This window comes from Sus scrofa, chromosome 1 (genome assembly GCF_000003025.6).
Source record: "Sus scrofa isolate TJ Tabasco breed Duroc chromosome 1, Sscrofa11.1, whole genome shotgun sequence".
NCBI lineage: Eukaryota > Metazoa > Chordata > Mammalia > Artiodactyla > Suidae > Sus > Sus scrofa.
Window position 1 is genome coordinate 163,344,117 of NC_010443.5, and position 27,931 is coordinate 163,372,047.

A 27,931-nucleotide genomic window follows, 5' to 3' on the forward strand; every position below is an offset into this window, starting at 1 on the left:
ATGATAGCCCCCTGGCTGCTCCCTGGTTTTCCCATGCGCTTGGCTTACCCTGTGCCTTCAGCCTGAGATGTCTTTTCCCCCCTTCTCTACTCTTCTTCCCAGTCTTCCTTAACCCTGGCCCCCAGTGGATCACATTTTCTTGTTTCTACAACTTGCTGGTACCCTTCCAAGCAAACACTTGGATAAATTGCAGTTATTTTCATTCAAGCTTATACTGTCAGCTCACTGAGAGTCTGGGTCTGTGTCTCCCGGATGGGGCTGAGCCAGTCTTAGGGGTGGGTGGCCATCAGGCCCTCCTCCCTGTAGCTGTAATTCTCACTATCTCCACAGGATGGCAGCAAAACCCTCCAGTCACAGCCCTCCCAGGAGCAGAGATCGCAGGCTAGATGCCCTCTGGGCTCTGGAGCTCAGTCCAGTACTGACTGTGGCCTGGCCGGGTTGAGGGCAAAGGGCTCCAGGCGGGGTGTGGCTGGCCTGGGTTCAAGCCCTGGCTTTGCCTTCAACTTCCCTGTGAACTTGAGCAACTCCTGCTTCTCATGGTTCTTGGTTTCCTTATCTGACTCATGAGGGGTTGGGTGGCTCCTTCTGGCTCTGTTACTCTGGGGTCTATGGTCCCTGGTTGGATGTGGTTCTCAGGCTGGCACCAGCTTCCTGTGGCCCCTGATCCATCACTGCCCTAGGAGAGGGAGTTTTCACCATTGCCAGGTGTTCACAGGGGCCTGGTCCCTGGTCCCTGTAACTTCAGGACTGGCCCTCCAGACTGATCATCACTAATCATAGGGATGAGACCCAGAAGCAGGGCTTGGCTGGGAGTCAGGAGCCCTCCCTGTCTTCCTGCAGCCCCTCCCATCACACCCCAGGGCCTCTCCAGTGGGCCTTCCTATTGTTCGCCACCCATCCCCACAAAGGAGTCCTGTGGTCAAACATGCCCAAAGCTTCTTACTCTGCTCCCATCCGAGTGGAATCTAACTCCCCTCCCTGGAATGTGCCTGCCTTAGTGATTTGCTTCTCATGAATAGAATGTGGTAGTGACACTGTGGAACATCCAGGGCTAGATTCTAAACTATGACACAGGCCCTGCCTGGCTCTGTCCTTGGAGCCCAGCCCCCAGGCACATGGAGAAGCCACATGTAGGTGCTGGGGCCGACGGCCAGCATCAGCCACCAGATGTGAGACCAGTGAGTCTTCAGATGATTCCAGCCCCCTGGCTCCAAGCTGCTCTAGCTGATGCCCAGTGGAACAGAGACAGTCATTCCCACTGCGCATTGCCCAAACTGCAGATGTGTGAGCGAAAGAAATGTTAGGTGAAGTCACTAAGTTGTGGGGCAGATAATTGGAGCATCAGATAATTGGAGCAGATTGCAAGCCCTGGCTGCTACTGATTTCTGCCCAAAGTGTGTATGTGTGGGTGGGTGGCAGGGGGTGTATGTGGTGGAGGCCTTCAGCCTGAGGCCTCTGGATGATTTGAGATCCCAGGGCCCAGATTGTAGCCAGGCCACTCAGCTTTGATACCAGTTTCTGCCAAACTTCCTCAATGGAACTCTGTTTCTCCTTTTACCTTCGCCCAGTTCAGGGTCTTGTTAGAACAGGCTCTGCCTATATTTGCATGTGATTTGTGTGCAACTTGCATATATCTGCATGAGTCCGATCAGGTGGTTTTTAAAGGTTTCTGGACCCCTCCCTTGGGGGCGTGGATACTAGCTTCTTGGACTCTTGAAGGGGACAGGGGCACCAGAGGTTACCTGGTCTGCTCTTCCACCCCCAGTCTGCTCCATCAGATGATAAACCCACCACTTCCCCAAGTGGTCCTCAGATGGCCGACATGGATGAAGAATTCCTGTGTTTGTAAAGTTCTGCGTAGAGAAGGGTGAGGTGTTATGTCTATATTTGGGCTTAGTTCTTTCCTCTGGGAACATCAGGACAAATCAACTACTACCTTGCAAGACCCAGGACAGGCACCATTGTGGCCTCAGACTTCTCTTTCTTAGCTCAGCATCCATAGCACCATCACTATTTATGGACCTTAGCCCCAACCACTCCTGCAGGACTCTTTCAGAAGTGCCAGGGTGGAGGCTTTTAGGTGCAGTACCCTGTTTTCAAATGAAATCTCAGGTGAAGTCCAGCATATAAGACAGATAACAGTGGAGTTGCTCTGGGTGAGGGGAGGGCAGAGAGATCCCCCCAGGCCTCTAGCCACAATTGGAGAACCAAGTTTGCAAACCACTGTCCTAGTTTGTTCCTCTCAAAAGATACATCTGGGAGGAGTTCCCTGGTGGCCTAGCAGGTTAAGGATCCGGCAATGTCATTGCTGTGGCTGGGGCACTGCTGTGGCTCAGGTTTGATCCCTGGCCCAGGAACTTCTGCATGCTGCAGGTGTGGCCAAAAAATGAAAAAATAAAACAGATGCATCTGGGTGTAGAATCTGGCCCTCCAGACTTACAGAGCCTCCTAGGGGTGAGCCCTGGCTTTCCGTTTCAGCAGCAAAGGGGACACTGAGATCCTAAGCAGTTTCATTACACCATTATTGCCTCTTTCTAAGCTTGAGGGCCCACTAAGACCTCCAGATCTTCGTCCTGGCCTATCCTAAGCTTGGGCAGCCCCAGATACCTGGCCTCGGGAGCCTGAACTGAGTAGAGGACAGGGAGGAGTGGGGAGGGCTGGCCAGGGGTATGGTTGTGTGCCCTGAAAAGAGTCACCCAGAAGGAGCTTCTGTTGTGGCTCAGCGGTAATGAACCCAACTAGCTCAATCTCTGGTCTTGCTCAGTGGGTAAAGGATTGCCGTGACCTGCGGTGTAGGTGTGGTGTAGGCTGGCAGCTGCAGCTCAAATACTGGCGGTGTGTCATTATAGGCCAGAGGGATTGGTCTCCAGCTAAGGAGCACAGGCAGAGATCAGAAGTCTGACCCTGGAACCTGGTGCCCTGGCCCGGATGCAAACTCTGATCCTGCCAAGATTCCAGGGTGAGATTTAAGATGTTTCCTTCATTCCTCTTATCCTTTCTCGGTTCCCTCATCTGTAAGAGAAGATGATGATAACTAGACCAGGAAGGTTGTGAGAGCCTAGGTAGCCTCCCTACCTGCAGAGAAGGCCCAGCATGTAAGGCACCTACATGTGGTACCCAGGAGTCTGCCTGGCTCGATGCCACCCTGGCTCCCCTAATCCCAGCACTCCCACCCCTCCCCCACAGCCTGACACAGCCACCAAAACACCCAAGATTCACTTTGGCAACAGGACTTTTATTCAGTCAAAATGAGTGTGACAAAACCCAAGACAGGCCAGGCGGCCCCCCCCTCTCCTCCAGACACACCCTTCCCATGGGAGAGGGGGTTCCAGGATGAAGGGGGTGCAGAGAAGTCACTGTGGGACTGAGGGGCACTGCCTGGGAGGTTTGCGGCACCCTGGGCTTGGGCTCAGCATTAGGAAGAAGGGACAATGCCCTTCCCTGAGTCCTTATGGACAAGACTGCAGTCTTCTAATAACACTGAGGCTACTTTCTTCAGCTAATGAACTAAAGTTTGGGGTGGGGTCCCTAGAGGGTTGGGAGTCAGGGAATGTTATGGTCTAATCTCATACTTAAGGAATACACTTTTTTTTTTCTTTAAAAAAAAGTTTTCTTTCTGCTATTTAAAAAAATGTTTCTGAGCATAACCAAAAATAGGTATTTGTTTCCTTGTTTTTTTGTTTTTGTTTTTTTTTTTCGTTTGTTTGTTTTCCATCTTTTAACTAAGCCTTTCAAAGAACAACACAATAGAAAAGAGAAAAACAAGAAGTCACAAGAACATAAATCCTTAAACACACCTTGTAGAAAAATAGCTTCCGGCCACATCTGCTGACAGTGGTTGTTCCACGGTCCAGGGAGTGGGTCAGGCTGGCGGTGTCCCATAGGACAGAGGGCTGGGGACCTGCCCTTGCACACGCACACCCGGCACACACAGTACATTCCAAGGGCCAGCCTGCCCCCACGGCTCTGTGTCTGGGTGGGACAGGAGGCAGGCTGCGGGGTGACCGTCTCACCCTCTCTGGGCCCAGGGGCATAGAGGGTCCTGGGGGTCCCCGTCAAGGAAGAGCTGGCTGACACAGAGTCCCCACGGGAGTGGACAAACAGACGAGACGGGGCGCTGGCAGCATGCTGGGAGGTGGCTAGTTCGAGTAACAATTTATACTCCCAGAAATGAATTTTCCTCTTATTTTTGGCTTTTTCAAAAAACGTTCTTTGACCAATTCCATCTTTATTTCGGCAGGCCCCGAGAGGCCCACCCTTGGTGAGGAGCCCTAGGAGGCAGGGTCCAGGGACACAGCACAGGCCCGAGAGCCAGCGAGCCTCGAGGTAGACATTTTCTTTCACACCTGGAAATGGGGAAGTGCTTTTTTTTTTTTTTTTTTTTTTTTTTTCCCTTTTTTAAAAAAACTCTGGATAACAATGTGGGGGTGGGTGGGTGGAGGGGATGCCCCTCAAGGGGCTTGAGGTAGGAGTGCATTCAGGGCTCTGTGGGGCAGGGGGCTGAGGCCACAACCCCACACCCCCAAGGACATTCATTCCGGCTGAGGTAGGTGCTGAGAGCCAAAACAGCAAACATCTATCCTGAGAAGACAAGGGCATGGAGGGTGACAGTGTCAGAGTCCCACAGCAGGGGCGTATTTTTGGAGTCTAATTCACCTTCCTCTTTCTTCTTCTTTTTTTTTTTTTTTTTTTTTTTTTTTGGACTTTTAAGTGTGTTATTTTTTTAAAGGAAAATATTAGTTCAGTTCCACGTCATGTGGGTTCCAGCAGAGGTGGCGACAGGGGAGGGGGGCTTCACCTGGTGGGGGGGTGTGCTCCCGCAGGATCCCCTCTGGGTCCTTGGAGGGGTTCCCTGCCAAGGCAACTGTAGATCTTGACAATCTGAGGAACAGGCAGGACAGAAATGCTGGGAAGCCCCCATCCGAATCCCACATGACAGGAGAAATCTTGCCTTTGACCTGAGAATGGGGTGGTTGCTCCTTCAAGGGCCGGACACTGGCTACTGGCCTGAGTGAGCTGGCTGGGCAGCTGGTCCTTCACTCAGGAGGCCAGGGTCTCTGTCCTGGGGTGGCAGGGCAGCAGGGGGGCCCACGCAGGGGGCCTTGGCCTCCGATGCCATCTCCTCCAGGACACCACACCTCTGAAGGGACAGCATGGAGAGCTGGGTCTCCTCGCACAGGGCAGGGGCCTCGGGATCCTGCCGGGGAAAGGTACAGTCACACAGGTGTCAGCATGAGGCCAGAGGCCCCCAGCCAGAGGTGTCAGGCTCTGGACTCAGTCCCACTCAGGGGTGAAGTCTCCAGGCTTCCCTGCCTGACGCGGGGCACAGAGAGACGCAGTGGCCATTGGTCTGGTGCCTGGAGAAGAGCTGCAGCTTGGTCAGGGCCAATGGCCAAGGCCTGCGACCACGGTGAAGAGGCAGAGCCTGTGCGGAGGCGGCTGGCTCGGGTGGGGGCACTCACCATGGGTCTTGGGTGAGGCCTGGGGTGCGGCTGCCCCACGGCCCCTGCTCGGGGGAACAGCTGCTCCAGTTCCTTCACGTCCACACGTTTCTCATCTCGGCCCAGCGGACCCAATTCTCCCCATCCTGCCCCATTCAGTCCCAGAACGCCAGGGTCCCTCTGGCTCCTGGGGCCCTGAGGAGGGGAGAGCTGGTTTTCCACATCCTTACATAAGAGGACCCTAGGGGTTAGCCAAGAGTTAGAGGGAGGGACTTGAGAGGAGCAAGAATAAAAAGATGCAGACAAGGTGCCCCAAACACTCCCTCCCCTGTGGCTTTCCTGCCCCAGGCCTGCCCATCCCATGCCGGCCCAGCCCCCTCTCCCTGGTTCAGGGCCCACCTGCCCCTTTGGCCGAATAAGAGGAAGAGGACACAGAAGATGATACAGGTGACCCCAATGTGGATGCCGATGACGATGCCTGTGGTGGACGTCTGGTTGGTGGCTTCTTCCTTCCGGCAGTCACACGGTGGGCTCAGGGCTAGGGGTGGGGGCAGGAACAGGTTGGAGGCTGGGGCCTCCAGACACCCAGCACATGCAGATTCCTGCCCCCTCGGCTGCTGCTCCTGCCCCTAAGTCTACATACCATTTGCCCTTGTCTATGATATCCCAGCTCAACCTTTTCGGTTCTTTTCACTAATTACTGAGCACTAACTCTGTGCCAGATACTAGGAATAACACTTTATATGGGCCATTTCATCCTCCGTATGTTTCTACAGAGCTTGGATTAGTATTCCCATTTTATGGAGAAAACTGGGGCTCAGAGAGGTTAAGTAACTTGCCCGAGGTCACACAGCCAAACAGGAAACTCAGGTCTATGTTCTCCAGGGCTGCATGTACTGTTCCAAACTCCTACCTTCCCTAGATGTCTGCTCCCTCCTCCCTCAGCCCCTGACCTCCTTTCCTGAGTGCCAGTCTTTGGCCACACCCCATCCCCAACCCTCATTTGTCCTCTCTCTCTTTTTGTCTTTTTAGGGCTGCACCCACGGCATATGGCGGTTCCCAGGCTAGGAGTCGAATCAGAGCCGGCCTACACCACAGCTGCAGCAACACAGGATCTGAGCCTCGTGTGTGACCTACACCACAAGCTCATGGTAACACTGGGTCCGTAACCCACTGAGCAAGGCCCGGGATTGAACCGGCGTCCTCATGGATACTAATCAGATTCATTTCTGCTGAGCCACAATAGGAACTCCTCACCTGTCCTCTCAGATGCTCCCCTCAAAGACACGAAGCGGACTGTGGCATTGCCTTCCCCGTGCTGGTTGTAGGCAAGCAGCTTCACCTCGTACACTGCAGTGGGGTCTGGGGGGAAGGCCAGGCTGCTGAGGGACCACCCCAGGCCTCACTGGGCGGTTGTGTCCCTGGTGAGGGGTCCGCACCCCTGCCCGGCTCCCCAAGCCCCAGCCATGTCCGCCTCACCGAGCTGGCTGAGGTTGTAGGAGGAGACAGTCCCCGGCAGCAGGATGGGGCCAGTGAAGGAGGTCTTGCTTGCTGGGCGGTAAAACAGCTTGAAGCCGCCCTCGTGCTGGGCCAGCCGGGGCCAGGGCTCCCACAGCAGCTGCAGGGTGGAGCTGCCCAGGACCCGCACCGACAGTGGGGGTGGGGCAGGGGCTGCAGGCCGAGAAGGAGGCTGAGACGTGAGGATTTGGTGGTTGAAGCTCCACTCTCCCACTTGCCACCCGTGACCCAGTTCCCCCCACCCGAGCCCGATGGGTCCCTGGCCTCTAACCTAGGGTCTCTGCTTGCTCAAATAGCACCTTTATGTAAATTAGAAAAGGACACCCAGCCTCCACTTAGCCTCAGAGTGAAGAACCCTGTGCAGTGCACAACCTGAACAACTGCCCACAGGGGTTCCACCACAATACCCTGAGTGTCTGTGGTTTTGTGCTCCATGCCCAGACCTCACCTTCACCTAGAGTGCTGGCCAGCGTGGGGGCAGAGGCCGAGCTAGCCCCCCGGGGTGTGTAGGCCTTGATGTAGAAGCTGTAGGCAGTAGAGGGCTCCAGGTCGCTCACCAGGTGCTGAAAGGTGCTCTTGCTGACTGCTTCCTGATACTCCAGCTCCGGCGGATCTGGGGAGGCAAGGGCAGGGCAGGGACATGAAGGAGCGTGAGGGACTCCTGGCCACACTGGTGAAATGAGGGCAGCCAAGGTGCAGCCGGGAGAAGGGAGGGAAGGTGTCCGGTCAGGATGTGCAGGATTGAGGGGGCTGAGACACAGTAGGAGGAAGGAGCTGCAGAGCAGCCTTGCCCTCCTGGGCCCGACCCACCGGCAGCCTTCCTGATGTGCAGGACATAGCCGATGATCTCCTTGGTGTTGACCACGGGCTCAGTCCATGACACTCGGACCTCGGTGGATGACACGGAGACCGCTTGCACATTGAGGGGGGGCCCAGGCAGCCCCTCGGCCCACAGCACGGTCAGCCTGGCACTGGCCTGAGAGGAGCCAGCGCTGTTCTCAGCCACGCACTGGTAGATGGCCTCATCTTCAGGGCCGATTCCAGAAATGGTCAGGGTGCTGCAGGGGGAGGGAGAACCTCAGACCCCCTCCTCCTTCCAGAGAATCCTTGGAGGTAAGCCAAATCTCCCCATCTTTCATATGGGGAAACTGAGCCCCTCCAGAAGACAACAGGCTTGTCTGAGGACTCCCAGCAAGTTAGGGGCAGGCCTGGGGCTCAAACCCACGTCTCCAGACCCCCGATTTAGGGTTCTGCCCCCAGGAGGAGGTGCACAGCCTGCCCAGGCCACTCATTCTAGACCCTCTTCCCCGTCTTTTCCCCAGGCCTCACCCCAGTGCACACACCACACACGTGCCTGTTATTATTCTTGAGCCTGACGTGGCCTCCGGGGCCCAGCACCTGCCCGTTCTTCAACCATGTGACGTGAGGGGGCGGCTCACCCTGGGCTTGGCAGGTGAACATGGCTGTGGTCCCAGCCGGCCTGGAGATGGACTGGGGGTGCTGGACAAACTCTGCTGGTGCTGGGGTGGGGGGGCACAGAGAAGCAAGAGAGTTGTGAGGGGTCAGGTGGAGAGGGAGGGGACAGCTCTGGTGAAGGAAAGGGGAGAGGGTGGGGCCAGAGGTCTGCAGGGGAAAGGTGGCCAAGGGACCCCCCACCCCCACCCCTAGGAGAATCGTCCAGGTAGGGCCCAGCCTCCCACCCTGACCCAGGTTCCAGGAGAGGGAGCCAGGCCTCATCTCCCTCTGCCCCAGAGAGGCAGACCCAGGAGAGGACTCCATTTTAATGACTATTTAAAAGACTGACATTTGTATCCGAAAGCAATCAAGCTGAGCTCCCTGTTCAGGAAATTGTTAAATAAATAAATGTGCTAATAGGTTTGGCTGCACCTCGAAGGCAGTAATGACGGGGAGATGGATGAGCCCTCGGTACCGGCCCCCCTCACCCCTACATTCAATTCCACTCTCCTCCAATCCCAAGCCTCAAGCTTCCATTAACACCCGAGAAATGAAATGCTCCATCACCTTCATTTGGACAGATTAACAGCACACGGAATGCTAAACAAACAGGCATTTAAGTTCCTCATCCCCTCTCTCCCACCTCTTGCCCAGCTCTCTGGGAGAGACCCACCACAGAAAACCCCTGAGAACGGGAACCCAGGGCCAGTTCACAGGGACAGTTGAACCCCAGGGCAAGAGGATGGACAGAATGACCTGGTCAGCTGCAGAGGCCCTGAACACAATGGGACTAGAGGTTGGCTGCGTGTGTGTGTGTGTGTGTGTGTGTGTGTGTGTGTGTGTGTGTGTGGCGGGAGATGCGGTGTGAGAGTGTGACATGGCAAACACGATAAGAGCGTGTGGGCAGGTGTGAGCATGGAAGTGCCACACGTGTGAATGAGAACAGCATGTGTGGGGAGGGACAGGTGGGAGCGACACAGATCGGGGAGACCAGCTGAGAGTCCAAAGTGGAAATGACAGGGGTGGGGTGGCAATGGCACCTGGAGGGGCTGATGACAAGAATGCCCTCCCACTCCCCATACACATTTCTGGGGGAGAGGGAGAGAGAGAGCTGCTGCCTTTGGCCTGGGCTGGGGGCCTGGAGAGGGGCAGGGGCAAGGTCAGGGTGAGGATAGGATAGTGGGTGAGAATAAGGCAATGGGCTGGGCCAGGGATCTCAATGAGGGGGCAGGGGATGGGGTTAAGGAGCTCGTACCTTGCACCACCAGCCGCCCCTGTGCCGTCCTCCTCACCCGGGTGCCAGGCCTGTTGGCTGCACAGACGTAGACACCTGAATGCTGGACCGACACGTCTGAGATGATGAGGTTCCCCGTGCCCAGCACCTGGATGCCCTCCACCCCAATGGGACGGCCATCTGCAGAGGAAGGGGAGTGTCAGGGAGGCAGGTGCGCCGGAAGAATGCCCAGGATGGAAGTGGCCACCCATCAACCTGCCAGGAGCCTCCCCCCCTCAGTCTTTGACACTGACTCCTCCCTCCGAGCATCACAGCACTGTGGAGGTGGCACAGAAAACTCTCACCTAGCAGCAGAGACCTGGGTCCTAAATCCTAGCATTGTCACCGCCTCACTGGTGACCTTCCAATCCCTTCCCCTTAGTTTCTCAGTCAGGAAAGTAGGGGGGTTGGGTTACATGGACATTTCCCAACCTGGTTTGTCTCTCCTGAAAAAAGCCCCATGGTTAAATAGCCATTCCCTTCCTGGGCTGTCACAATGCCCATTGACATAAAGGCTCTGAGAAGTCCCACCGCAAAGGAACCTGGTTAACTCTGCTTCCCATACTTGTGAGAGCACCAAGCCATTCTTTCCCCCCAAAGCAGATCACGCTTTGGGGAAAGTTGCACCAGATGGTCCCTGCACAGCCTATGGGCTCCTCCTAATGGTGAGGCCACTCTTTCCAGCCTCTCCCAGGCCCCGGGCCCTCCCCCCACCCAGGATCAGATTAGCACAGTCAGAATTCGAGGAGACAGCTCCCCATTCAGTCCCTGAAGTGGTGAAATCTACTCCATTATCCCGCCTGCTGCCCCCTCCTTCCCCAATCACTCAGCTGCTACAATGTGGCCCAGTCTCCTTGTGAATGCGACCCCACCCCATCCCCTCCAGACTCTCCTTCCCCCAGTGACCTTTCCACTCAGACAATGTGGGCCCATCTGCACCCTTTCATTTCTCTCCTTCAGCTGCCTAGGGATTTAGGCTGGGGATTTAGGGGGCCAGGCTAGAGACTGGGGGAGCCCAGAGCGAGGGTGTGCCAACTGGCTGGGATTTTGAGGGGCTTGGGATTGCATGGCTGGGGAGGATGGCCAGGGTGTGGAGGGCAGAGATGAGCAGGAGGGGAGAGAGACTAGGGGTGCTGAGAGCCACAGAGGGGTTCTGCAGGGTCCGATGGCAATGCCAAGGGTGAAGGGAGCACAGAGGCGGGGAGCTGGCGCAGGACTGTGGGGACGGACGAGGTAACCCGGGGAGCTAAGCCATCTGCACATGGGGAGGGAGAATGCAGTGGGCAGGCGGACCTCCCTGGTCCTGCCAAGGAGAGGGAAGCCACCCCTCCCCCTGCCCCCAGAGAGAACGGACCCCCACGGAGAACAAACAGGACTCCAAGTTCCCTCCAGGAGCTGGGTGAAGAGACTGGCCCTCCCGGGGGTGGGACAGGGTGGGAGAGGCAGGGGCTGCAGGATGAGGCTCACCCAGGCGGCTCCAGGACACAATGGGGCGAGGGTTGCCCGTGGCGACACACTCGAGCACGGCTGTCTGGTGCACCGTCAGGGTGAGGTTCTCAGGCCCCACGAGGATCGTAGGCTCCTTGTAGGCCCCAGAGCCCGAGCCTGGGAGGAGGATGACACATTGCTTAACTTTAGCTGGGACCCTTCCCACCTCCTCACCCCCCGCCCCCATATAGCTTAGGACATGGGAGGTGGGGGACAAGCTTCTGCCCAGAAGCCGGGTCCTGGGGGCAGAGAGGAGATGCCAGTGGCTCCAGGATGTGCACACACACTCATTTCTCCAGTTAGACTCTGCAGAGCCTCTGGCAATGGGAGAGCCACCCCCATTCAATCACTCATAAGCAGAGGGCAGGCTTCCTCAGGGAGAATCGAGCTAGGACAGGGCCTCAGATTCTGGCTGAACCCTCACCCTGAGGGCCCAGATCTCTGTGCTCAGAAGGTGCTCTGTACACACTTGGCTGACTAGGCTCCAGGGCTCAGTTGAAGGGGGATTGATTTGAGGGTGGAGGGAAGCACAAGGCAGGGCAAAGACCCCTCACCTGACACAGTGAGCCTGGCCCCGTGGCTGACCCGGACACTGGCGATGTTTGAGGCCACACAGTGGAAGATGCCGCTGTCCTCAGCCTGCAGGCCTGTGATCTGCAAGACGCCCTTGGGCAGCAGTGTGTACCTGTGGTGGGGGACATGGTCAACCATGAGCACAGCATCAGGGGCCACAGCATCACAGACCCCACCCAGGACCCAGGCCCTGTCCTCGTGTCAATCTCATCGTCATAGGTGGATGGATGCACCTGCAATTCTGGCCTTGACAATAATCACACACAGATCTTCTCATGGATGGGAGTCTGGAATCTGGGCCCACAAGCCACACAGATATACTCGGTCTCAACAAAGTTGCAGAGACACCACCACCACCACCAGACTGGCCTTGTTCAAGGCCCAGACCCCGGGCCCAACTCTGGGTCCCCCTGACTCCATCTTCCCCACCCATGGCTCACCTCTCATTGTCTGTGTCAATGGGGACTCTGTTCTTCTGCCAGGTGATCAGGGGTTTCGGAAGCCCGTGGATTTGGCACTGGAAGCGGGCCACGCCGCCCTCCTCACCCACCGTGGCCTGGGGATGTACGTGGAAGTCTGACATAGCTGGAGAAAGAAAGGGAAGTGTGTATGGGAAAGGCAGGCTGCTAACTGCGGAAGGGACAGGCAAGGGCGTCTGGGGGGTGGGGCTCAGGGTCCCAGAGCCCGGAGCTCACCCCACCCAGGGGCAGGGTGTTTTCCTGTTTTCCTGGAGCTGGCAGATAACAGGGCAATGGCTTGGGGTTGGCACAGCAGTACTTATTCTGCCTCTTATTAGTGGGAAATATCTCCCCCTAAGGGATGGTTATAGGCCACTTAGAGAAGGTACGAACAATTCTTTTTTTTTTTTTTTTTTTTTTTTTTTTTTTTTTTTTTTTTTGCTATTTCTTTGGGCTTCTGCGCATATAGTTCCAGCTAGGGTCTAATCGACTGTGCACCGCCTACCAGAGCACAGCAACACGGATCCGAGCCGTCTGAACTACACACAGCTCACGCAGCTGGATCGTTAACCACTGAGCAAGGCAGGATCGAACCGCAACCTCATGGTCTATCGGATTCGTTAACACTGCCACGACGGACTCCTGAACAAATTCTTGGATGATAAACCTCGAACATGGAAATCTTGGGCTGGTGACACACAAAGGCTGGTCAGAGAAAGGCCTGTGCCCCACTTTTCCAGGTGCCTTCGGATTTACTTTTACAAACTCCCCCTAAGGTATGCAAGTGCTAAGTATTATGCTGCATATTTTATAGAACAGGACATAGTCCCAGAGAGGGGAAGCGATTAGTCCAGTGTCACCTAGCAGGGACACTGGTCATTAGACCCTGGTTACCAGTGCCCAGTGGCTTTTTCTTCCCTTCATCATCATCCCTTTCTCCCCAGTTCTTCTGCAGCTTCTCAAGGCACCCCAAGAGGATGGATGGTGTATCCATCTAAGGTGACAAGCCTCTCAGAAGACTGTCAGTCCCACCAATCTACATTTCAATGTATCATAAATATTCAAGGACCCTCCTCCCCACCTTTGGGGGATCTGTCTGAACTAAATGCTGGAGCTCCGATCCCTGGGAGGGGCCGTGGTGAACTCCCCATCCTATTTTAGGCTGGTTAAGCGATCCTGCCCTCCCTCGTTCCCACCCAGCCCCACTCCCCAACCTGTAAAGCCCAGAGAAGGGGCCCCTCCCACCCGGGTTTCCAGCTTCAGCACTAGGGCTGTGATTTCATTAAAACCCACTTTGCTTCAAGTGCAGGAAGGCGGCTCACCATCTGTCCAGGCAGGCAGCCCCTCCCCTCCAGCACTCCATCAACTGGGACAGTTGTCCCCTCCCAGAAGGAGCCCTCCCCCCATGGCAGCAGGGACACCGGAGCTGGTCCTGGCTCCTGCTCCTGGCTCCCTGGTGTGGGCGGGCACACCCTCCGTCTCAGGCCCCCCTCAATGTGACGGCCTGTTCAGGACTCCAGGGCAGCTCAGAAAGGCTGAGCCTTTGTGCCCTTCTTCTCAGGTCTCTGGGGGCTGACTCTTTTGTGGCACGTTCTCCATCTCATTTGCATGTGGTTCATTAAATATAAACATGCATAAAAATCCCCAGCCCTGCCTCCTCCTCTTTTGAGGCCTCCTGGGAGGGTGGCTGATGGGTGTGAGCGCCTCCCGGCACATGTGTGCAGGGCTGTGCTTGCTGGAAGGATGTGGCTGTCTCTGTGCCTGTGGTGTGGGTGGCTGAGGCTGGATGTGAATGGGGGGTGGTGTCCCTCAGCTCCTGCGGCTGGTGTGTGATTCTGGTTGTGTGTGGATCATCAATCACACACATCCCCATGTAGGTACAGCCCTTACAAAGGGTACCTTGGGGCCCTAGGGAGGTGGTGGCAAATGCCCCAGCTGGTGTCCCCATCAGCCCTGGTGAAATAATCCTCAGGGAGCATCGGAGGTCGGCCTGTCCTGTCTCAGGCCAAAGGCTGTGTTTGGCCAAGAGCCTGCAGGTCAGCCTAAGGGCTTGGGGGAGGGGGCTGAGGCACTGGTGGGGCCACTCTACTGCTTCCAGGCTTCTCCCTCTAGGAGGGCAGGGCTGGAGGCAGACCCAGGGAGTGGAGAGGGCACCCAGGCTCCTGGGGCAGCCGTCTGGGTCCCCTCCCAGCCCTGCCCACTCAGAAGCCAGGGAGCTGCCTGTCCCCTCCTCACTCCAGCTGGAGAAGAGCCTGCAGCCCCCCAGGGACCTGGGGCGGGGACTAATGGCTCTGCTGACTGCAGATGCCTCCTCATTAAGGAACCGGATCCCTTTGTGTTTCTAGCCCCTCTTCTGGGCTCCCTGGAGGTGCCTAGAGCTAGGAGCTGGCCTGAGGATAGAGACAAGGGAAAGGGCTGCTTCTCCTCAGGGCACTGCGGATGGAGAAAGTTTGGGCTCCACCTTCTTTCTCCCCCCAAAACTAAACAATGACAAAGCAGGGGTTGAATGTGATGCTGGAGAGGAATGTTCGAGCAAGAAGAGGTGGGAGTTAAGGAGCCAGGCTGATTATCATCGCACTGTGTACAACACAGTCCTGGGGGTCCCCTGGGGTCCCTGGGATGCAGCTGGGGCCCCTCGCCACCCGGGACCCCACATCTTCCTTCCATTGGAGCAGCCAGTCAGCTTTACTTAATTGCAGTTCTGCCAAACATTTCATTTGAAGGGTAGCTTTTCTTTTTTGGGGGGAGGGGCTGCATCCAAGGCATATGGAGGTTCCCAGACTAGGGGTCAAATTGGAGCTGCACTGGAGCTGCAGCTGCCAGCCTACACCACAGCCACAGCAATGCCAGATCTGAGCTGCATCCTACACTGCAGCTCATGGCAACACCGGATCCTTTAGCCCACTGAGCGAGGCCAGGGGTCGAACCTGCATCCTCATGGATGCTAGTCGGATTTGTTACGATCAAGCTACAACAGGAACACCCAACCGATAGCCTTACTTTTAAAAAGTGCTTGAAATATTTTTGCCATTTAACGATCCGACTAGAATCATAGGCTTCAATCTGCTGCCAGTTAACGATCCGTGCGTGACTGTGTGTAGGAGAGTGCTCGATCCGGTTGCTGTGCTTGGTGTAGCAGTGCTACAGCCAATCGACTACTGAACTCATATGCGCACGCCAAAAAAAAACAACAAAAAAAAAAAAAAAAAAAAAAAAAAAAAAAAAAAAAAAAAAAAAAAATAAAAAGTGCTTGAAAACCACTCATCTAAAGCCAACACATTCTTCTTGTGAACAGGAAACATATGATCAGGCCCCGTTGGTGGTTTACCAGCCCCAAATCAGAGATTCCATGCCCCAAGCCCTCTGCTGGGCCATCCCTTAGCTCTCTAGCAAGTTTTTCACTCTCTGAAGACAGGCGACCCCAGAGTGGACTGCAGGCTGGCCCGGCCTCTTTTCACTAAGTGGGAGTTGGCCCTGGGTTGCAAGTTGCAGGGAGGACAACGAGTCCCAGAGATGGTCCTCCGTCCCATCCCTTAGAGCCCAGGTAGCTGCACAATGTGGTCTCAGGCAGGTATTGCAATAAGGCGGGGGGGGGTCCTCTTTATCCGAGGCTCCTTCTTCCCTCCCCTTCCTCCCACCCCTTTCCAACCCTTGGGTCAGCCCTGTATATCCCTTAGGATGTCCTGGGGGATTGTCCTGGGACCCTGGGCAGGCAGTGTCAGAATGTAATAGGGAAGAACAAATCTGCACCCTGTTTCTTTTGCTTTAACCTTTGTATTCTATTGCTTTTGCTACAACTTAATCACTAAAGGGATGCTGCTTATCGCTTAAAGTATATAGAATGGCCCAGCTCTGGGAAACCTGGCTCCCATGCCCAGGCATTAAGCTCAAATACTTTTTTTTTTTTTTTTTAAGCTCACAGGAAATATCCTGACCAGGCCCACCTGTGAATGGCTGCCAACAAGAAAAAATTAACACATCCCCTCTGAGTCTGGCTGGAAGCAGGAAATATTTGCCATAACTTATCACCTCTTTTACTTTACCTTCTCACCTCCCCTTCTTTGTTCTATAAAAGAAACTAGCGCCCAAACACAGGCAAGATGGTTCTTTGGGACACTAGTCTACCATCTTCCCGGCCTGCCGGCTTTCCAAATAAAGTCACTATTCTTGCGCCAACAACCCGTCTCTCAGCTTATGTGGCCAGCAGTATGAACTTGGACTCAGCAACAAGAGCACCACTCCTTTCATCCACAAATGAAGGGGTGAACAGGTACCCTTCAGGGCCTGCCAGCTCGGACTCCTGTCACCTTCATAAACAGGACTTTGTCCACGCTCAGCTTAGTTGGGGAATCTTCCACTCCGTGTTCACAAGTAAGAGTGTTTTTTCTTTAGGAAGTCGGGGAGAAAGTTGCTCAGGGCCACATAGATCTCTGATCTCTGAGTGGGACATTTGGTTCATAAGCCTGTTCTGCAGGCCACAGAGTCAAGGGGAAACTGTCCTTCATCATGTCTCTTTGGGGCGGAGGCATCCCTGGACGACCATGGGTACATGGGGCTGAGGACTGGACCTCTGAAAACCCTGATCCCTGAGCAAGTCATCCTGGAGGCCACTGTGTGGTTGATAACAGTGGATGCATGGGAGCCATTATGGAGAAAGGAAGAAGAAAGCGCCTTGGTCCCCAAACGGTGTGAGAAGGAATCTCCCAGCTACTCCCTGTGCCCCCCATGACAGTCAGGCCATGGGGAGAGAGGGTCAGAGAGAGTGCCCAGCAACCCGCCTTCCGCCCCCCACCCCCCCGTGAGGGGGGCGCTGGAAGGGAGCAGAAACAGGCAGGAAATGGCTCCTGGACACCCCTATAAATCACCCAAGGGGAGGGGGCTCTCCTGAGAGCCAGATCTAGAGCAGCTTAGGGAGGGGAGGGGGACTTTCCTCCTGGTCCAGGACCTCTGGTGAGGTCAGGCCTGGATCTGATTAGACAGGCTCCAGGGGGACGCTGGGGGGCAGGAAGGGTCGAGACAGAGTGCTGGGAGGGAAGCCAGCAGCATCCCCCAAGCCCAGCCACCAACCCTTTGGCTACAGCCAGGTTCCTATCTGGTGTGTGACAACAAAGAGCTCAGTGGGCTTGTTGGGACAGAGTTCAAAACACAGACTTGCAAAGCCAGTGGCACTGAGGATCTGAGGCAATGACTGACTCCACTCATACAGCCTTTTGAGAGCAACAACCATGACCTACAGGCTCTTCTAAAGGCCTTCAAGGCCAGTGCCCCTCCTGGTACCCACCCCTGCCAAGGACCATGGACACTCCAAATGTCCTGCTCCTCTTCAGGCAGCTCAGATAATTGTAACATTTCTCCTTATACTAGAAACATGCCTGAACCCCATATGCTTCCATGCACGGCCCCCACCTTTTCCCTTGAGAATCTCATTTTCCAATGTAATAGCCAGCTTTTAAGCACTTGAAAGGTGACCAGTCCAAATTGAGATGGGCTCTAAGTGTAAAACACACACTGGATTTCAAAGACTTAGTAGAAAATAGACACTAAGCACAAGGGAAATGCAAATCAAAACCATAATGAGATGCCACCTCACACCCATTGGGATGGCTACTATCAAATCAAAAACAAAAAATAGAAAGTAGCAAGCGTTGGCAAGTATATGGAGAAATTGGAACCCTTGTACACTGCTGGTGGGAATGTAAATTGGTGTTTTTGGAAAATGGAAAACATGGTGGTTCCTCAAAAATATAAAAATAGAACAACCAACCATATGATCCAGTAATTCCACTTTCGGATATATACCCCAAAGAATTAGGGTCTTAGAAGTTCCCTGGTTGGCAGAGGGTTAAGGATCTGGCATTGTCATTGCTGTGACTCGGGTCACTGCTGTGGCATGGGTTCAATCCCTGGCCCAGGGAATTTTTGCATGCCATGGTGTGGCCAAAAAAGAAATTAAGGATCTTGAAGAAATATTTGTACATGTATGTTCATAGCAGCCTTATTCACAATAGCTAAAAGTTGAAAGTAGTGCAAGTAGCCATCAAAGGACAAATGGACAAACAAAACGTGTTTATACATACAATGGAATATTATTCAGCCTAAAAAAGGAAGGAAACTCTGACACACGCTACAACATGGATGAACTTTGAGGACATCATGCTAAGTGAAATAGGTCAGTCACAAAAAGATAAATACTGTACGATTCCACTTATATGAGATACCTAGAGTAGTCAATTCAGAGACAGAAAGTAGAATCGTGTTTGCCATAGGCCGATGGCAAGAGAGGACTAGGGAGTTACTGTTTAAAGGGAAGAGAGTTTCACTTGTAGAAAACAATCCTGAAAATGATGATGATGGTTTGCACAATAATATGAAGGCACTAAATGCTATTGAATTGCATATTTGAAATGATTAAGACAGTAAATGTTACATTATGCGTAGTTACCACAATTACAAAGTTGGGAAAAATGAGAGTTAATAATTTAAAATATTGATTACAGAGAATTTCCTTGTGGTGCACCAAACTAAGGATCTGGTGTCATCACTGCAGCAGCTTGGGTTGCTGCTGTGGCTCGGGTTTGATCTCTGGCTCTGGAACTTTCACATGCCATGGGCGTGACCAAAAAAATTGATTACAAGTTGAAATGATGACATTTTTATTTTCTTTTTGTGGCCACACTTGTGGCATATGGAAGTTCCCCTGCCAGGGGTCAAATCAGAACTGCTGCTGCAGCCTACAGCAGATCCTTAACCCACTGAGCAAGGCCAGGGGTGGAACCTGCAACCTCCCAGAGACAACACTGGGTCCTTAACCCAATGAGCCACAACAGGAACTCCAAAATGGTAACATTTTGGATTTTAAAGATTTTGTCTCAAAAATGTAAAAAAACTTATTGATAATTTAAAATCAGTGATTATATGTTCGAATAATAATGTTTTAGACAAATGAAGTAAAATTTAGTGTTAAAATTAACTCACTTGTTTCCTTTTGAAATTTATTTGTGTAACTACTAGAACATTTAGAATTAGTGGCAGGTATGATACTTCCACTGGACAGCACCACTCTAGAAGGCACACTTTTTTTTTTTTTTTACACAATTTTGTTTTTCACACAGTAGACCTTCAAATACTTGATGTCTGGGTTGTTCCCTGAGAAACATTTTCTGAGGGAAAACACCCATAACTCTTCAGCCATTTGTGATGTGAAAAAATGCCTTGAGCCTGAAGACCCTTGTAGATGGTCTGAGCCCACCAGGGCCTTACCTCACCAGAGGACTCTGAGCAGATGTCAGCCATCATCTGTAGTGAACACTGCTGTGCTATCCAATATGGTAGCCATTAGTCATCTGTAGCCTCTTAAATTAAAAACTCAGTTCCTCTGGCTTACTGGCTCTCTTTCAAGGGCTCAGTAGCAACAAGGAGCTACAGGCTCCCTTATGGGACAACACCAACAGAGTATTCCCACCACCACAGAAAATCTACTGGACAGCACGTCCAGACCCAAGGCAAGGCCTCAGACCCACAGCTGCCTCCTGTCTTGCTCCCTCTCTCTTGCTGCCCCAGCAGCGAGCCCCGCTTTCTCCTCCATCTTTATCACTGTTCCAGCCTTGCTCCTGCCTGAGCTCTCCTCTCCCGGGTGCACAGACTGAGAGACTGCTGACAAGGCCTGCATTCGCTGATATCCTGAGACTGTCACACTGCATGGCAGAGAAGGTCTCATATGGCAAGATTTCTACTCCTAGTGGGGAAATACTTGCTAAGAGCACTTTGAGGAAGTGGTACAGTGAAGAGTTGATTGTACAGGCTCTGGAATCTGAACTGGGTTCAAAACTCAACACCACCACTCTTAGCTCTATGACCTCAGGCAAGTTACTTAGACTCTCAAAATCTCTACTTTCTCATAAAATAGGAATGATAATAGTTCATATTGCTAAAGCTGCTGCACTGGGGGGAAATCAAGGAGATAGATTTGTAAAGGGTTTAGCATGGTCCTTGGTAAACAGCAAATACTTGCTAGCTATGGTTTTTTTTGTTTGTTTGTTTTGTTTTGTTTTTGGTCTTTTTGCCTTTTCTAGGGCCGCTCCCACAGCATATGGAGGTTCCCAGGCTAGGGATCGAATCGGAGCCGTAGCCGCTGGCCTATGCCAGAGCCACAGCAACGCCAGATCTGAGCCGTATCTGCGACCTGCACCACAGCTCAGGGCAACGCCAGTCCTTAACCCACTAAGCAAGGCCAGGGATCGAACCCACAACCTCATGGTTCCTAGTCGGATTCATTAACCACGGCGCCATGACGGGAACTCCACTTGCTAGCTATTGTTGAGAGAAAATAGAATCTTGAACCGAAAGGTGCTGAGAGGTTACAGAAGAGCATGGTGGGATCAGGGGTGGGGGGTTTATCTCCTCTGAGAGTGGAATCATCTTGCCACAGAGAGGCAAAGACTCAGTTAGTGGCAGAGCCCTCTGGAGAAGTGAGTCAAGACAGCGCGCAGGTTCTGAATGGTGAGAGGGTCAGTGCTGGGGGAAGGGGGCAACCGGGTATAAACCAGAGCTTGGCTTCTATTTCACTTCTGCCTGGGGGCTTCACAGAGGCCCCAGTTGGGCGAGCTGTCAGTTGGAAGAAGCCATTGGGTAATTGAGGCCTTGATTTCTCTAGTAAAATGTTTATGAAGCCCATAAACTCATGCCTTTATTGGCCAGGCTCATTCCAGGGGATGGATGTGGCTCTCCGAGGTGTAGTTAAAGCACCTGCTGGACTCAGGCACCCGATGGCTACTCTGGCCTCCACCCAGACCCACCAGGCAGAGTGACCCCTGGAGGGCCAGGAGGCCTGCCAAGTCCCACCTCACATGCTCTTTACACTCTGCAAAGCACTTGTAAATGTCCTCTCTCTACATGCACATGGGAAGGAGGGAGGGCGTGGATGGAAGAGAACCCGAGTCCTGCAGAGGCCGCAACTTGCCACGGTCCCCAGTGGGATCTTGGTTTTGCCATCAGTTTTTCTGGCCTGGACTCACTCTCAACACTCTGGCCCAGTCTCCCCAATATCTGAGTCCCCACTTTGCCCCTGACTTTTGCTCTGGTAGAGGAGAACCTCCAGAGGCTACTGACCTTTGGGGCGGGGGAAAGGATGAATTTAGAAGACCTGTATTAACTTCCCTGGGCCTCCAGAGGGAGGTCTGAAAGTTGAATTAAGGCTCTGAATCTAAAGTGTTTTTGGGCGGAGGCACTGTGTAGGGTTTGGGTGTTAGATGGGTGTGGGAGGATGGTGTCCAGAGCTTACAAACAGCTGCTGAGGACTGTGATGGTTCAGGGGCCCTCTTTAGCTTTGCTGGGGGTAATCGATTCATCTGGGCCTTTGCTTGGTGACCCTGCTCTGAGAAGCCTCTGGATCCTTTTGTCTGCCTCCTCAAGCCCCTTACCCCCTGCCTTGGGCCCCTGAACCCCAACCCCTCCCTCCCACCCTCCCACACCACCACCAGCTCACCACTCCCCCAGCCCCAATTCTAACACAAAAGGCAACTTTGTCTTTCAAGTCAGCAGTCATAAATCCATGTCTCTCCCCTCCCTCCTAGCAGCCACCTCTGACAAATGAGGGGGAGAAGCAGGGGACAGTGGGGGGCCGGACACAGCTTGGGAAAAGTCCCTGCATCCAGTTGCTGGCCCACTTGTAGGCTGGTGACCATCGAACTTTTATGGCCTGATCTTTGATTCCAAGGGACAGTAGGGCCCAAGGAACGGCTGCAGGGGAGACAATCTGGGGCTCTCTGCAGCCTTTGGGCTTGGCTTTTACAACCCAAGAAGAATAAAACTTCTCAAAGCCCTACTTTTAATTATTCAGCCCATAATTCAGAGGCTCCATGAACTCCCCCTTCCCTCCCGTGCCTCCAGCCCACCCGCGGAGGGCGTGAAGTGTGCCTGGGGGAGCATGTACTGTGGGACAAAGGTGGTGCGCCTGCCAGCGGGTGGGTTGACCCCTGCTTTCAGTGTGACCCCTACACATTCAGGGGACAGGAAAGAGGGAGGAGTATCACCCACCCCATGTGACCACCCTACCTACCCCATGCTTTTCAAAAGCAGCCCCAGTTTCAAATATTTTGCCCTATTTTCATCCCACATATCAGGCAATGAGTCAGAGGATGTGTCCTGATTTGGGGTTTGGGAAACATCGTCATCTGTCCTATTTACACAGCACACCTATTGAATCGACTCTAACTATTCATTCGACAAATACTTACTGACAGCTAACCTGTGCAAGATGATGCCCTGGCACCCCAGGAGCATATTCCCTCCATTCCATAGGCCTGTCCTTAGATTTTCCACCCAAGCTCCTGAAAAATATCAGAAGGATAAAAGCACCTGTGCCAGGATCTTAGGTACCATAATAACAATACAGCACTGAAAAATAGACACACGCAGAAGCCACTGATATAGTATCAGTATAACCCTGAGAGGTAGAGATTACAAGACCTTCTGAGGCTCAGAGAAGTTAAGTAACTTGCCCCAAATCACACAGCCATTTAATGATGGTCACACATTACCATTTCATGATGCTAAAGCATGCATTTGAACTTAGAGTGGTCTAACTCCAAATCCAGTGCTCTTTCCCAGCATCACAGCTCTGAGATACACCCCCGCCCCGCAAATGCGGCTCAAACATGACTGACCATAACTGCAGATGTTGGCACAGAAAATCACAGAGGCATACATCCTAGACCCTTAAAAGCACCATGCCTACACATACTCAGAAACACCCATGACACACCAGGCTTCATTTTAAGTGAATTCCTCCAGAGTTTGAAGTAGGTTTCCTAGAGTGTAACTAATGCAGATAAGCACCATGATAAGATGGTATTATTAGCCCACATGTTTCCTAAATTCTATTAACACAGGTAAATAAACAACCTAGATGCTATTCCCCGGTATAGCTCTTCCATGAGCATTTCCAAATCAGCAAGCCAGGACACCGAGCTGCAAGGATGGGGCCTGTAGGGTTACTCCTGTCACCTGTTAGTCCTTATATAATAGAGGAGTAATTTATTTTCCTGATTTTGCAGGGGAGGACAAAACATTGTGAAAGGTAGTGGCTCCCATGGGCTGAGTGGCAGGGGAGAGGGCATGGATGTGCCAAAGGGAAGAGTAGCTGTGACTGACTCAGCCCTTTTCATAACTGGATGTGCCATCTTGATAAAGCCAAAGCCGCTCTCTGGGCCTCAGTTTCCTCCTCTGTAAAATGGGGGAGTTGAGTTGGACGAGCTATAAAGTCTCATCCGGCTTTGAGACGCATCTGCTTCCAAGCACCAGCCAAGGGTGCAGGGTTAGAGGGTGGCAGTCGATTTGGGAATCCCTCTCTGCCTTAGACTTGAAAATGTCCAGGCCCAGCAGAGCCCTTCTCCACAGACTGCACGTCTCCGCTGGTGTCAGGGTCACCAATCTTCCTTATGTAAACCCGTTCAGGCCCACAACATCCTTAACTTCCGTCCTTCTGGTCAGGATACCGGATCTCCTTCACCTTCCGAAGGGTGTCTGGTTAGGGGGCCCAGGCTGGAGCGATTAAGTAAATTGCTTTCACATGACCATGAGGACAACTCAACAAAAACAGATACTTCCCTCAAATTTCCAGAACCATATATTAGGATTTGCAGGGACTAATACAGTAGGGGTTAGGTAATGGAGAGGTGACCTGGGATCATGCCTGGCTCTGTCACAGTTTCCCTTTAGACCTTTTAATTCCAACCTTGGTTTACTCATCTGTAAAATGGGACTGGGGGAGGCTAAACAAGAAACTCTAAGGTGCATACTGTTAAGATTTTAGGATAACACTGGGTAGAGTAGTCTCTCCACCCAGGAAAGGACTCTCTCCTATGCGCAAACCTTGACTGATGCTGTATTTACTCTCATGGTTCTATAGCATCTCTGGCAGCTCAACACTGAACCACAAGAGGTTTCAGCCCTGCACGCCCTTCAACAAGACTCCAGAGGAAGCCTTATCTGTTTGGGGGAAGACGGAGGCCCACATGCCAAGGGAGGATCATGGAGTTCCTTGGTTGGATAGGGCTACCAACTCGTGGACGTCGACTTATTTGGGGAACTCCACTGCTGCTGTCTAGTTGTCAGAGATCTAGGCCCAGGAATCATCTGCAGAGGGTTTCAAAAGCTTTCCCTTGAATCCAAAGAATCACCACACCCACCCCTAACCTCTTCCCTTCCTGTGACTCTTATTAACAGCCTCATCATGTACCAACTGCCCAAGTTAAAACAAACCAAGGGGTTACTGCCCCATCCTTCTCCCTCTTCCCCATAAATAAGGCTTCTTCCTCTTACTAAATCCTAGTCTAACCTCCCTTTTCTCTCCCAAAGCCTTGGCTTAAGCTCTTTTCACTCTCAACTTTCCGTAATAGCTTCCCCTCTCTGGCCTTCCCACTTCCAGTCCTCTCTCCCTCGCCATCTTCCAACTGAAGCTGTAATTATCTTTCTTCCTGAATATGCAATGTGATCACTAAATACCTATGGTGGTTCTCCATTGCCTTGAATCAGGTACTCTTCTTGGGAATGCTATTCAGTGTCTCCATTATTAGGTCCTGTTTCATCTTCTCAGCTTCAAATGTAGCTAATTTTCTCTTCATGTGCTATGTACTCTGACCACACGAGACAAATTTGCTTTCCCCGGACATATCATAGATGTTCGTGCTTATGTTTCTTTACTTCTGCTGTCCCCACTGCCTGGAACTCTCTTGCTATTTTCTCTACTAGCACCCCATCTTTCACATCTCCCAAATGAGGCAGAATTAACTCCTGCCTTGAATGTGTTGCCTTGTGCCTCTTGCTAGCCCTTAACAGACTGTATTAGAATCAGCTGCTCATACATCAATTGCCTACTAGCCTATGAGACCCTTACCAGCACAGAACAGTCTAATTTACCTTTCTACCTCCAGCACCTAGAACAAAGCCAAGGTAAATAGTAAGTCCTCATTAACTATTTCCTGAATGCTGCCTTTAAGGGTCATATGGTCTCGGTCATTCCCCACCACCTTCCCTTCCACCCAAGTCCCCACCCTGCACAAGTCATTGTCTAGTCCTGGACAAGTTATTTCCTCTACTGGAGTTTCAACTTCGATGAAATTAAGGACTTGGACTAGGCACCACACCCCCTTTCTCAAACTTGACTGTGTATCAGAATAACCTAGGGTGCTGGGTACCAAGGCAGATTTCTGGACTCCACTGCCAGAGTTCAGATCCCTGGTGGGACTTGATGCTCAGGAATCTGTGTTTCTATGAGAGCACATGAGGATGTCTCAAGTGCATAACCAGAATTGAGTACCCCTGGCCTGGCAGGTTCTTGAGAATCTTGATCTTCCCTCCGGCTCCAGCATCCAAGGGCAGGTTCTCAGCCGAGCCACCGAGCAAGGAGACAGGCTGGTCCAGGCAGACTGACTCCAGTGGCAGGAGACGCAGAGCGGGCAGCAGCGGGGCGGGTGGAGGAGCATGCGGGAGCCCGGCCCCCGCGGGGCCCCAGTTCAGGCATTCGGCTGCCGGGCGGGGTCAGGGCCCCGAGCCTGAGAGCCGCTCGCTCGGCGGCAGGAGTAAGTGGGACCATCTGCTCCACTCCGCAGAGGTCAGCGCTTTGTGTCAAGCTCCCATCCCCCTCGCTCCTCCCCCACCTTCCCCTCTCTGCCCTTTGACTCCCGGGACTCAAAAGAAAAAAGCACTTGAGATCCCGATGAAAGTGGGAGTGTGATGGGGAGCGACAACGGCCGCTGCAGCTAGGGCCGGGGCAGCGCCGGGCCTGCCCGGGCGGAGAGCGCGGCGGGCGGCTGCGGGCGGAGGAGGACTGGCCGCGTCCCGTCCGCAGGGCCCGGGGCCGAGCCGGCGGGGCGGCTCCCGAGGGAGGCGGCGCCGGTTCCCACAGCCGGCCGGGCCGCCGGGCCCCTTTGAAGTGGCCGCAGCTGCACACCCCGACCCGCCGCTAATCCCCGCCGACGCGGGCGTCCTCGCCCCCCCGCATAGCAATAGTGTCCGCGCTGAATGGCGCTGGCTAATTACCTCGCTCGCACCGCCGCGGGTGAATGAGAGAATCCGGCATTGTGCGCGGCGAATGGAGAAAATAAGACAGCCATTGTCCTCGCACGCCAAACGAGGGTTTGATGTCGCTGGGGCGAGCGAGGCACCATTTCCCGCCACCCCCGCTCCCCAACCCCCCGGCGGGGCAAATTCCCCAGCTGGGCCCGGGCCACGGCGCACCGGGCTGGCCCGGGAAACTGAGCGAGCGGTCCCCGGGTCCCCGGGGACGAAGCCCTCCGCCTCGCGTGGAGGCCTGGCGGGCGGACACACGACCCCACCGGGGCTCCTCTCTCCACCTGCAGGGTCTTAAGGGCCCGTACGGCGCTCCCCCGGTTCTGTCCCCGACTCAGGAAAACAAAAAACAGGCACGGCCCTGCCTTCGACAGCCGATAGCCGAATTAGATTTCACTGGGAACACATGAAACAATGGGAGGAGTCGGGGATTTATACCCCTCAGTGCCCAACTGTGTGCCACCAGCTCAAAGGACTAGAGGAATTCAGAGAATGGCTGGCAGAGATGTGAGTAGACCAGCAGGACTCTGAAAAGAAAAGGAAGGAAGGTGGAGAACAGTGAGGAGCCTGGACCGACAAGGGACTGGTATGTTCAAGGAGGAAGAGGGACAATGGTTGGGAAAAGGAGGTCCAGGTTATCCAAGGTCTGCATCCAGGGCCAGGTTTCAGGATTCGGATGCACTGCCCCAAGCACCAACGCCACTGTTTTGATCCCAAAAAAGTCCTCATGAGAGGGGTGGACAGATAGCTAAGACTGGAGTTCCAACCACAGGCCTGTGGAAACCACTCTTTATCAGAAACCGGGAAAAAAAATTCCTTTTCCTGAGGCATTTTCCTCCCCCCACCCCACGTATAAGGATGGGAGCTTAGAAATCAGCACTAAAGGAGTTCCCGTCGTGGCGCAGTGGTTAACGAATCCGACTAGGAACCGTGAGGTTGCGGTTCGGTCCCTGCCCTTGCCCAGTGGGTTAACGATCCGGCGTTGCCGTGAGCTGTGGTGTAGGTTGCAGACCGGCTCGGATCCGCGTTGCTGTGGCCTGGCATAGGCCGTGGCTACAGCTCCGATTCAACCCCTAGCCTGGGAACCTCCATATGCCGTGGGAGTGGCCCAAGAAATAGAAAAAAAAAAAAAAAAAAAAAAAAGAAATCAGCACTAAAGACAATGATGATGCAGATGGACAAGATGACCACCACCACACTATTTGTGCATTCAGCAGATTCTGTGCTTTATCAAGGCTGCCTTCTCTTCACCGTCACCTCCAAATAAGGTTGCTTTTTGGCAGGGCAAGAAGAGAGTACATCCTTCAAGCTAGGGAGGTGTCTTATCTTTCTAGCCTCCCTCAGGGTACCCAGCTCTGAGGCAGGTAGGTATAGGACAGATGCTCTTTGAGCTCTGTTGATTTGAGAACTGACCTGCTTTAATATCCTTCAGTTCTACGTATCCTTTTCTAGAAGCATGTACTTCCTAATCCCTTCTGATGGGCTCTTAGACTATTTCTGCCTAAAGGAAGAATGTCATACACAAGGTCCAATGTCCTATCAGGCTTGACAAGTGATTAAAAAGGTCTATTGCTCAGATCAACAGCTATTGAGCTGACACAGGAGCCCTTAGCTAACAAAACTTATGATGCAAACTACAGAGCTCTGAGGCCTCA

At 53.3% G+C, this 27,931-nt stretch overlaps 1 protein-coding gene across 4 annotated transcripts in view; it reads right to left on the reverse strand.

Annotated features, from left to right (window-relative positions):
- IGDCC3 (immunoglobulin superfamily DCC subclass member 3) overlaps window positions 3,215–27,931 on the reverse strand; it is a 44,834-nt gene continuing 20,117 nt past the window's right edge. For 3 of the 4 annotated variants that reach the window (XM_021100139.1, XM_021100143.1, XM_013993298.2), the window contains 12 exons: window positions 12,189–12,333; window positions 11,730–11,860; window positions 11,155–11,292; window positions 9,670–9,828; window positions 8,314–8,479; window positions 7,770–8,017; window positions 7,408–7,572; window positions 6,921–7,112; window positions 6,699–6,803; window positions 5,841–5,979; window positions 5,463–5,682; window positions 3,215–5,197 (listed from right to left, as the gene is read on the reverse strand). In XM_021100139.1, the coding sequence (XP_020955798.1) occupies window positions 5,000–5,197; window positions 5,463–5,682; window positions 5,841–5,979; window positions 6,699–6,803; window positions 6,921–7,112; window positions 7,408–7,572; window positions 7,770–8,017; window positions 8,314–8,479; window positions 9,670–9,828; window positions 11,155–11,292; window positions 11,730–11,860; window positions 12,189–12,333 (2,006 nt within the window). In that variant the 3' untranslated portion in view covers window positions 3,215–4,999. Of the gene's footprint in view, window positions 5,198–5,462; window positions 5,683–5,840; window positions 5,980–6,698; window positions 6,804–6,920; window positions 7,113–7,407; window positions 7,573–7,769; window positions 8,018–8,313; window positions 8,480–9,669; window positions 9,829–11,154; window positions 11,293–11,729; window positions 11,861–12,188; window positions 12,334–22,452; window positions 22,535–27,931 lie in introns of all 4 variants that reach the window. The other variant, XM_021100146.1, reaches the window with a different exon arrangement.